The 12,125-nt window shown below is 38.1% G+C and overlaps 1 protein-coding gene across 1 annotated transcript in view; it reads right to left on the bottom strand.

Moving 5' to 3' along the window:
- Positions 1–10,979, bottom strand: part of PPP1R1C (protein phosphatase 1 regulatory inhibitor subunit 1C) — a 46,543-nt gene extending 35,564 nt beyond the window's left edge. Inside the window, 3 exon segments of the mRNA XM_068685923.1 lie at positions 7,590–7,650; positions 9,910–10,098; positions 10,100–10,979. Of these exon segments, the coding sequence (XP_068542024.1) occupies positions 7,590–7,650; positions 9,910–10,098; positions 10,100–10,168 (319 nt within the window). The 5' untranslated portion in view covers positions 10,169–10,979.
- Positions 10,980–12,125: the final 1,146 nt, after the last annotated feature.

Here is a 12,125-nt window from a genome sequence, read left to right as displayed (position 1 = left end):
CTTTAAGTGCAACCCCTCCCCAATATTCTGAACATAATGAGGTTAGTGCTAAAAGCTGGATTCTCTCTCATCTGTCCACATTATCTATTTATTCTGCACACATCACCATGGTGAATGAGTGCTGCATTAAGTACTAAATAGGAGAGGTCAGACAAACCCTGTTTTTTTTTTTTCTTTTTTTTTTTTCTTTTTTTTTCTCCTCAGGAAGGCTGAAACATTTATTAATGGATTTTAGTTTATTAGCTTATGTTTTAAAAAATATATATCAGGATTATTATATTATTGAAGTATAATTTGAGCATAATTTTAAAACATAATAATTTGATATTCTTATTTAAGCCAATTTGTCTTACTATGCTTAAATGGACTTAATTTCAAATTGTCTATGATTTTTCTGCTCTTAAAACAAACAAACAAGTAACCCATCACTCAAAATGCAAAGAGAATGTTTTGCTCCAGGCTAAACTGGACATATCTTGATCAAAAATAAATATTTAAATGTCACAAGCCCCAGTAATAGTCTGCTCATATAGCTGTACTAAATATAGCTTAGGTACTTTGGCTATAGGTAGCTACATATGCCTAGCTTTTTTGTTTGTTTGTTTTTTAATCGGAAGCTCACCATGTATTCACATTTCTCACCAAAACAAAGTGTATGAAGTGTATAAGTATTTGGCACAGAGCAAATCTGTTAGGGTTCCTCTAGCAAAGTGCTAAGCTTTATGAGCGTAATAAAGCTTGAAGCTGTCAGACTGGCTTTCTCACAACATTATGTAGCTTTCCACACTGCTACTCTCTACCCCATGGCACACCTCGTTGTCACATTAGTGAGCATTAAGATGAAAACAGAGGTAAACTGTTTGAAAGCTTATCAGTCCTGACACTGGATAATCAAGGAGCTGGAGATATGTAACACAAAACCATATATATTAAAAATGATTTGCAAATAATCTCCTGGGATGGAAGAAGGCTGTTTCTATGGTGCTTTTGTATAAGGAATGAGGAAAACAGATGAAGAGTACAAGGTTCAGTTCTAAAAATACCTCCTGTACTTTCAGATAGCTCCACGGATGTTGACCCATCAAACACAAAACCAACAGAGGGCAGGAAGCGGGAGCAACAAGCAGTGTCATGGCACACATTAGGAGCTCAGCTGCATGGGTAAGTAGAAGAGGAAGTAAATTCACTTGTGGAGTATAAAAGGATGGAATGGGAGAAATGGATAAACGTAATTTTGCCCAAACTATGAATGAATGTCATGTCCTCTCAGCTGCACCATTTCTCCCATCTAGGTCCAAAATCTGAGTTCTGGTTGTAAATGCCCAGCTTGCATTTCCAGACAGCAGTCATGCTCAGTCCCTTCCACAACCCAGAACTTTCTCAGACCATGACTGCAGCTCATGCTTCCCCTTCTCATGGAGGGAAGACAAACATCACTGAATGTGAGGAACTTGTCTTGTTTTGACTGTGAATTTACTTATTTCAGCCAAGTAGACTGTAGCTGTCAGTGTAGTCTGGGGATTTCGTTTGTCAGCTGCAAATAGCAAAGGCTCATCCTGAGCTGAGCTGAGGACCACGTAGTACCAAAGAGAAGGCACAATAATCCTTTGTAGTCATTATATTTCTTTACCATAGCAGTTCTTCCGTGCAAATTAAAGAAATCTGAAGGCTGCTTTAACTACCATATCACTTACAGACACAATGGATTTTTATTAGGCTATGTGTCTACAACAGCCAAAGGAAGAATGAAGGCATAATACTGACCACATGACAGTTAAGATGGCGAGTTAGGATGGCCTGACAGTTACCTGAAGGTACCAGTTCAGAATACAAGACCTGAAACTATTGGCTCTTTTTCATCTTCAAGACGTGTAGCAGCTTACTTGGGCACTGTATGAAGCAGTACATATTTCACACTCATCCAGACTATGTGTTTTACACAATGCATGAATTGTGGGAATGTTTATATTTGTGAACTAATATGTTCATGACATCAAAAAAAAAAAAAAAACAACAGCAAAAATGCATCCGGGTGCCTCTGTGATAACCTCTAGATTAGGCAGAGCAGTGCACAGTTCATTCCAGCCAAATCAAAGCCTGGTCCTCCAGCATGGAGGATTACTGCAGGCAGCATGACAAGCATGACAGGTCCTTTGGTGATGATGATGACATAAAATCCTGTCTGCCTTTGAAGGATGATAAGGAATTTTTATTTTTATTTTAAATTAAAAAATGTTTCATGGCTTCTGTTTGGAATGTGTGAGCTGTTGCTTCTGGGCTGCATTAAAAACAGCTCAAGCACAGTTTCCTGTCCTTATTTATTCATTAATTAATTTCAGTCTGTGAACTTTTTTTTTTTGTTTTCGTGGGTCAGATCGTGGAGTTTTCACTAACATACCATATGTGTGAGGAACTTATGCTGTGGCTTGTCCCAGGGACTCTGTGATCCTGAACTGCAGAGTAAATTCAAACTAACCCAAATGAAACAACATCCTATCATAGGGTAAATAGGCAAGAAAAAAAAAAAAAAAAAAGGATGTAGTTTGTCACTGAACAACTGAAGTTCTGATGTCACATATCAGCCTGAAGAGAGCAGGGTTTTTTCAAGCCTAGACATTTTCTTTCCAGTTCAAGAATTCCTCTGTTGCCTATTAGGGCTCATGCAGTGTTTGTTTTATGTATTCCATTGTTTCACCGTGTCATCTGGCCCTTCTCAGCACAGTCTTAAGGAACACAAAGGACTGCACTGCCTGGACCAGCAGTGCCTCATCTCTCAGCATCTTTGTGCCAGTGGCAATGCACACAGAGCTAGCTGTACCAGTCCTGTGGTGAGGGATAAACACATCTTTTTCATTGCTTACTGCCATACCTCCATGAAGTCCTAGACTATAATAAAAACAGACAGCACACTTAAATGATATTCAAATTTAGCATATAGAAAGGCCAATTTCTTAGACCAAAAAAAAAAAACAAAGAAAAAAAGTTAATGACAGGTTTTTTTATAACCACATTAGAAGCCTAAATTTGCAATTGAAAACAGCTGTTATTTGGCTTACACACTCTCTATTTTCTGAACCAAAGTAAGCAGTATGTCCTACCAGAATCTCATGCTTTTGAAAAACATATCAGTTTTCATGAACTGTGAGACCAAGAGTTCTCTGTTGATTCGAGTTTCAGTGAGCTTTTTGCCCGAGAAAGGACTGCAGGACTGGTTTACAATTGACCAGACAACTGTCTCCTATCTAGCAAGTCTCTTTTGCCTTGCAAGAAAAAATGTGATTGTTAAATGTAAACCTTCAATGTCAGATAGAACATAACACATCTACCCTCTCAAGGATATACTTCTGGCATAGTTTGCATCATCAGAAAAGCATAGCTATACATGGCAATAAGATTTATTACGCAGGGATAGCCTGGGAGTGTCTAGAACCAATTTAGCATTAAAAAAAAACACACACACACACACCACACAAAAAAAAACCAACAACAACCTAATCTGCTTTGGGTTGTCATGGGACTGTAGCAGGTGTAAGGGCCATTCTTACTCCCACTACCCATCCATCTGCATTGTTTGCAGCTGTACTAAATACTGACCCTGCCCTTGAGGCATCTTACCAGAGCTCTGGAGATCCTGCACTGAGCTAGGAGGTATGAGTCCCTGTCCAGACAACCAAAAGTCAGTGGGGAACACAACAGAAAAATTGCTAATGCTCAAATACAGACTGCAAGCAAGTTCCTTATCTGGATATGGGTACAGCTTTCTTACAAGTTACCTTTTCTACCTTGAAATGAGATTTGCCAAATACAAAAAGGCAGCTCTGAAGAATTATCAAAACACATTGGTATGTTTTTCTTATTTCCAAACACTAAGTAACATTTACATTACAAGGAAGGAAGCCAAAACATGCAACTGAGTAGAAAGGAGAGTTGCAAACAGCAAATACATAGAAAGTTCAGAAACACAGAATTTATTCTAATGTTTACCCATATTCTAGTATTTCAAGAAGACTGAACACTCTGACATGAGCTGAGCAGACCCTGCCAGCTAGACTGTTTGATGTTGCCTTGGCTCTGTGACAAAGCCAGTCCATACAGGAACGTTGGCATTGTTTTCTGATCAAAGTGAGCACTAATGGCATTAAACCTGAGCTGTGGTCTGATGTTTTCCTCCTTCAGCTGTCATTACTCTACATTACTACCAGCTTTCATACGAGCCATTGCAGTATGACACTGCTGGTTTAAAGCATGGATAGACCTGTATTTCAGATAGTAAGAACTGATTTTCATAAATATTCTCCTATACTTGGTAAGGAGACAGGAGATTGTGAGTGTATTATGGCATTAAAGAAAAGGTTGCTTTCCAGGTATGTAATCTTCAGTTTCTGTTGGCTTCAATGATACTGCAAGAGAAAGAGGAAGCAGGAGAGCTTTTAGCAATTTTTGGATTAAGCTCTTCTGCAGCATGACAGGTAAAAGTGTCTTTAAAACTAACCACATGCTTACATCCCTTTTTTAAAGGATAGGGATTGTGCAACTGTTGCTATAGCAGGATACGACTGGGTTTCCTCAGTAATCTATGCAGTCATGCTGCTTAGGATGAGACACTGCAAGTTTCTGTAGTTCTGCCCACTAAAATTAGGCTCTGCTCTCACAGATAGTAAAACGGTCTTGTAATTTCAAATAATAGTAAAACCAATTAGATATTATGAAATCAAATATCAGATTCTCAGAAAAAATACAGCTCAATTGATGGCAACAATCACTCTTAAGGTGAATCACTTCATAACTTGAGTCTCAATTTTTCTAGTGCTAACTTCTCTGCTGAGATGTGACATAATCCACAATAAAGCACTTTACAGAACACATACAGAAAAAGTTGAGTTTTTTTTTCATCACTATGTTGCTTCAGAAGCCATGATGTCCACTGCAATCATTATTGATACTGTCACTATTTAAATTTCTCTTTTGCTGTCTTTGATTGAAATTATATATGATGCCAACCAGAGTAAGCAGGAACAAATGCACCAATCAATGATACTATGGTCTTGATATTTGCTTCTGCAGTCACATCTACCACCTGCTTGTAAATCATTTAGTGTGGTCTGGCATTTACTGTCTCCTTGGGCAGGGAAGCCAAGGGGACTCTTAAAGTTTTGAAGTAGTTGTCATCTCCAAATGCTCTTTTAAATCACTTATCCTTAGTAGCCATTCCATCTTCACTTTATAGTATAATGGTCCTTACCTACATACGTGAAGACAGATTCCTCTCAAATCTGTTGTAGACATCAGGGCTGGATGAGAAGACTTAGAGGAAAGTGACTGTTTTAGATCTATGTATGGCACAACTCAAACATAATTTATTATAAAGTTTTGAAATGTCCAAAATCATTTTACTCCCTTCTGGTTTCCAGATGGGTCTATATCCAGAATGCCAGAATACCACAAAAATGCTACTTTTTTCATGCTGCAATCAAGAGCAGATGCAGCAGAAGGCTATAGAAAAGTCTGATTCTTAGAAAATGCCTTTCTCTGATTTTCAAAATAAAAGAAGTTTAGATAATTTGAGTAAACTTTGCATGGGCATCTGAACATTTAGAATTGCACTGGGTCATGCATTTCATGCCCTTGGAAGCATATACTTCACTATCTGTTCCTAATGAGGGAACTGAAGTACTTCAGTGGGCAAAAATAAAGAGACAGGGTTCTAGTTTAGTCCAGTTCTAATTTAATAGTTATCTTTGAAAATATCACTTCAATTCTCTGTTGCTCATTTTTCCTCATATAGTTAGAGAATCATGCTTTTAATGAAAATTGTGGTAGTGTCAAGTTATCACCCTTACTACTGTTATTTTATTGACTGTAAACACAAGCATTAAAGAATTAACCATTGTTTGGAGATGAATCATTATTTGTTATATCATTGAACTCTATTCAAAATCGAGTAGCAAACTAGCAGTAGGAGTTTAATCTGCAATTTGGCAAGAGTCTCTAGGACTTGCTGACTCCTCTGAAAGTTGAAGGTATACAATAATTTCAGAAGTTGCCTGGCACCTTGCAAGATCACACCCGTAATGAATTTATTTATGATTCATACTCCCATTGCAAATCTATAATCTGACTTTCCAATTTGGCTTTGTGGATCTTGTATTCAGTGGGTTTACATAGCTACATGTGCATGCTCCTTTCAAAACACTTGCCCATATCAAGCATGCCATATGGAAACACATATGCACATACTCATGCAGAAACGACATGAAGGGGGAAAAGAAAATGAAGGTGCTTATAATTTTGTTATTTTTGTCTTACTCTGTATAAAACAAAAAAAATAAAAAGACAACATTTTAATCTAACCAAAGAACTTTCATCAATACTGGTTTTCCAGTACCTAATAAGAGGGGATAACATATCCATGAATAAACATAGGTGAAAAGGACGAATACTAGCTCTTGGGTTTACATGGAAGTTTACTGATACTTGCAGCAATCCTAACTGATAATAAAAATGATTTATTTATAGATTTATTATGAACATTGCAGGAAAGGAGATAACAGACATGCACCACTTTGTTTACACTAAAATTTCCTGTAAATTAAAAAGAGTTCTTATTCTCTGTTTGGTTTTGATTTGGTACTCTACCAAGTATCTGTTTATAAAAGGAAATATGACAGTACAAACTGTACAAAGTGAATTGCAAAAGAGATTATCAGTCAAGGTGAGTTTGCTTTAAATTAAGTCCTAGCAACACAGGCACTGTATCCCATTAACCTAAGGAAAGTCGGTCTGAGGTAGATCTTTCATGCATCATTACTGAGAGCTGAACTGCCTGAAACATGGGCCAGAACACTACTCTCCAAACTGGGATCAGCATTAGCCCTGCAGCAAATGCATGGGCCACTTGCAGTGTCAAAATAATATAACCTTAACCATATGCCATGCTTGAACATCCCTAATCTGAGCTATGCTGCAATGATCTCAACCTCAAGAGCAGGGTTCTTTAAATGCTTCTCTCAGCGCATTTCTCAGGAATTTCAGCTACTGGTGACATTAATCAGATTGGGAGAGCATCAGCACACTGCAGCAAGAGGAGATCCCAGTAGAACTAAGATGATTTAATTTTACTGAGATACCAGTGCATACAGCAATGATCTAAAAGATACATCAGTGAGAAAAAGCCTGAACTGCTTTATAAAGAATGAAGAGATAAGGCAGGAAAATAATGTTGCAGAGGGCTATATAAGATAAAAGTTTGATGTGAAGTAAAGTAGATAATGTGTTTCAAATTCTGTCTTAAGGGCTCAAATTATGTCTTAAGGACTCTTATTATGTCTTAAGGATCATGTTTACTCTCCTTGTACATACAACAAAACATAGGGAAGTATAAAATACTGAAATTATTGCCATCATCTGGAGGCCAAGATTTACATAGATTCATGTTTTTTACTCCAAACTGTTCTATGGTCCATTATTTAATATTTAGTATTTTGAAATTACTGCTGGGTTTTTAAAATCATGTAGTTCATTAACTAACCATTTTGCAGACAATCCCAAATACACAAATTCAATAGTTTAGAAAGTATGCTGGCACTTACCCGGGGGCACATGATCATTCATGATGACGAGTGATGCTGGCGTAGGCCTTCTTTTCCTGATCTGTAACGTGCACAAAACAAGGAGAGTCATCAGGGCCCACCAATCACCCCACACTCAAAGCAAAGCAAACAAGCCATCTGATGTCCTCCTGACTCTAAACCAGGCAAAGTTAAAAAAGAAAATATTTAAAGGAACAGCAGCACATTGTTGTCTTTCTGACTGCTCTTCTGGACTGACAGTGATCAGGGTCATGCTGATGCTTGTATATGGAAAACACAGGGAAGATCCTTCTTGAATAAGTTTTTGGACATTCATTGCTGATATGTTTTGGTTATATCTTAAAATATTGGTATTTAGCTTTGTTTCAGGAAAATAACTGCAGTAGTTTGTGAACTTATATATTCAAATAGCTACTGCTGTTATAGCTCTCACAAGCAATTATGAATATGATTTTTTTTTGAAGCACACTTGAGAGCTGACATTGTATATGTGTTTTCTGATGAATTTATATTTCTAAACTGTGGCCAAAAGTGTTGTTGTTGTTCTTTAACTAAAGAAAATAATAGTCAAGACTTTAAAAAGAATGTTTCCAAATAGCACTAGCTTAGATATTTACCTATCAATATGTATTTCTGAATAGAAATCGTATGCAGTTCTTCTTATTCAAAGTTTATTTGACTAAGCTTTTTTTTGTTCCATTAACACTGATTGAACTACATGATATTGGACTACCCTTCTATAATGGACATATTTGCATTGAAAGTTGCTACACTAAAACTTCCAGGCTATCAATATTCTATTGAATTCAAGAGAGAGACTGGGTATTTCAGCTAGAAACCACACTGACACAAGTGCTCAATGTCAGTGCATTTGTTCTTTTTTAATTGCTGAGCTCTGTAGTGAGCTGGGTTCAAATTTTGCTTTCAGAGGTGTAAATGGAAAATTACATCATCAGGTTTAATGGGGTTATTCCAGATTAGAATAAATGTATTTGACAGCAGTATTTACTAATTTAATTTCATCACACCTCCACAGCATAAATGAATAGCATTTGGAATTAAACTCACAACAACAACGAAATGATTACCCTTAAAATCTAGGCAGAATTTGTGGCACAGCATTTCAAAAGCCATGGGAATCCAGTGAAATCCAAATAGTATGATTCTTACAGATTTCAGAAAAAAAAAAAAATCAGAACACAGCCTGCTTAAATTCAATGCAGGACTTTTCATAAGGCACGGACATCTTATAGTTCAGAAGTACCAATGGACAAAATGAAGACCTGCAGCAATTCTCTCCTGCACCCTTCTAGTATTTCTTCATTCAGTGGTCACTCACAAGCCATCGCTTTCTGGCAAAGGCTCACATCAGAATATTCAGGAAACAAGATACCTGTCCTAAAGGTGCCAATACTTTTGTCGTTAACACAGAACTGTCAAGGTTATGCAAGTCCCCTGGTATCATCTAAAACTAGACTTACAAAAATAGAAGCAAATGTCGAGAAGTACTTGCACTGAGAGAAATATACTGGGTGACCTAATTACAATTTATCCAGATTTTCTCCTAAGCTTATGTTTGTTCTTCTTTATGTACATCTATGCATAGCTGTACATAATAACCACGTGTACAGAAAAACAAATTTCCTCCACAGACTGCTGTATTGTTTTATATATATTACATATATCTGTGTACGTGTATGGGAGTCAAAACCTAAAATAGTATACATATTAATCTCATACATACAATTCTACATCCAGACATATTTCTACACTTATGTATGTATTTTTAAAATATGTAAAACATTTTAACAATGATATAAATAAGATATACTAATCATGTAAAATACAGGATAGAACTGAAAGGATAAATTGTGCAAAATGTAACTCATTTTATCATGTTAAAATGAATGGTAAATAAGCTGTCTTCTAACTGGACTGTGCAATATGTCTCATTAGGTACCTATTATAAACTTCATGTTTTGCTTTATATAAAAATAATCTTCTTAAGTTTATTGAGAATGTGTATTCAAGTGGAGCGTATGCATTAGAGCACAAGGTCCAGTTACAGGAACAGCACAGAAAATACGTACTGAATAAACCTACCCAAGATAAAGAAGGCTTATTCTGTCTGGAGGATATATCCAACTCTCTTTTTGCATGTATCCAGACAGTGCTGTAACTTCCAGAACATTTGGTCTGTAGTTAAGCTAATGTAAGTTGGAAAAGCATTTAGGCCATAAGTATGACCTGTTACCACCCTACATCTTGCACCCATTCTACCCCTTTCCCTCAAAACCGTGAGAGAAACTTGTCTGCTTACCTGCTCAGCTGCTTCGGGATCTATTTGACTCTGAAACAGCGGCACAGCAAACTGGATCTTTTTGGGGCTGTTGGGCTCCATCGCAATGCTGAGGTGAGGCAGGCGAAAGCAGAGCCTGGAACGCCTCAGAACAGAGCCTCGTTCTGCGGCTCTCCCCGGCGCCCTCCCTAAAGCCACGCTGTGTGCTCCTCAGTAACAGCTGTAATTCCCGACTTAGCAAGTGGATCTGTGTGAGCTGAGCAGCTCCCTTATTCCACATCCACAGAGATGCCGCTGGCTTGACTATTTTTTCCCCACTCCCCTCTCCCCTCTCTTCTCCAGTCCTTCAGATCCTCTCAGCACAAAGCTAAAAGGAACAATAAGCTAATTGTGCACCAGTTCACTTCTGCATATGCCAAGCATTCACTCAGAAGCTAATTGAAAACGCAATACTAGCATTGCATGGCCTGGAGCCCTGGGATTTGAAAGAGAGGATCTCTCCACCGTACATTACTATCTGGCTGCTCAGAAGTGCAATGCAAGCTCCCTCTGAGTATTGCTGATGGGCTCTTAATTATTGATGAACACAAATCAGGAAGTTTTCAGATTTTGGGGGTGGAGGTAGCTGGAGGGGTGGATGCAATAATTCCGTCTCTGTTACAGTGTGCCAGAACTGCTCTCCTCTTCTCACGTATCACACAACCGCCTTTGCTCTTCCAAATCCTTTTCTAAACCTCTTCCAGGAAGATTTTTTGATGACGATGCTACATAGATGCCTACACTTTCTTGAAGCATATCTGGCGTGCTAAGTGCAGTTTGCACCTTAGGCTAGTTCATATTTAGACTGCAAACTCTTCTGGTAGGATCCATCTTAGATAACTTCAGACACTGAGAAGTTCAGTGCATTTAAGCCAGCAATCTGGGCTCCCGACAGCTTGACACATCAGAGCATGTTTCGTTCTGTCCCACTTAAGTGCAATATAGCATCTACTGGAGATGACATTTTGTCTCTGTCAACCCTAGAAAAAGTAAAGATGGCTCAGCCTAGTCACTTCGCTTTTAGAAGGCTAAAATTCAGAGTCCCAAATCCTACTTTGGGGTACAAAATCTGTGCCTTCTTTTAAGACCAGGAAAATAAATCGGTCAATCATACCAGTAACATTCTGGTGAATCTGCTTGATTTTCACTTTTAATTTCATCTTAATGAGAAGTATATGAAACAATATACAGTGACCATTAACATAACCTACCCATCTGCTCAGAGCTCCTGACCACTGCAAAGCAGCACAGCAGAGCTCTTGCAGCAAAGGTACTCTTGATGCTAAAGCTGCGTCCCTGGACAGACAATGCTGTAGACAGGTCAAAGGACTATGCTGTAAGCACAGCTCTAAGCCCACAGCCAAAGAGCATTGGATCAATCTCCTGGTAACCACTACAAACAATTGGAAAGAAAGAAAACAAGGCAAGTCCTGACTGGTATGGCACTTTGAAGAGACAGATTAATCTGGGATAAGGCTAGCTGTAGAGAACAAGTGAATTTTCATCAGCTTTTGGGAAGACCTGTGAACACTCTCAGTAGAACTACAACCAGTCAGGATGAAGAGCAAACAGGTAAAATGCACAGAGAGGAGTAACTTGAGCCTGCCCTGACAGACTGCAGTAAGGAAACAGACAAGCAGCAGAATTCAGAGCTGAGGCTCTGAAACCGAAACTCAAAGGAATTTGAAAACACACTTCTGGTCCAGGCCACTGAAAGGATCAAGGATTTTCACAGTTCATCACAGATTTATTCTAAAGCCACTGAGTATTTCTCCATCTGTGCCAGTAGGGAAGGCGGGGGAAGGAGTAGGGATAATGTGTAAAAATAATGCAGAGGCTGTGCACAGCAGAATAAACCTGAAAGTCAAGGTTTGGATTCATACAAATGAAAATAGTTAACACATTATCAGAATACCGGGATATTTCTGAACAGAGGCAAATGCACAAGCCAGTTAGTATATGAAAAACGTCTAACCCAGAAGGTGAGAATATACTAGATGTTAAAGGCCTTTTTGACTCAATGATCAAAAATAACTCACAGTGAGGGCTGAAATTTCTCTCATCATCCAAATTAAAACTCCTTTGTACCACAGTGGCTTCTAGTTGATGGCAAGTAGCTGGAAAAAATGCCAGTTACTTAACTGACAACTTGCTTGATGCTTTGTGTTGGTTGGAACAAACCATTTTTGAGAGCTATG

The sequence above is a fragment of the Anas acuta genome, chromosome 6 (genome assembly GCF_963932015.1).
Source record: "Anas acuta chromosome 6, bAnaAcu1.1, whole genome shotgun sequence".
In the NCBI taxonomy this organism is placed as follows: domain Eukaryota; kingdom Metazoa; phylum Chordata; class Aves; order Anseriformes; family Anatidae; genus Anas; species Anas acuta.
This window is presented reverse-complemented; position numbering and strand designations above follow the sequence as displayed.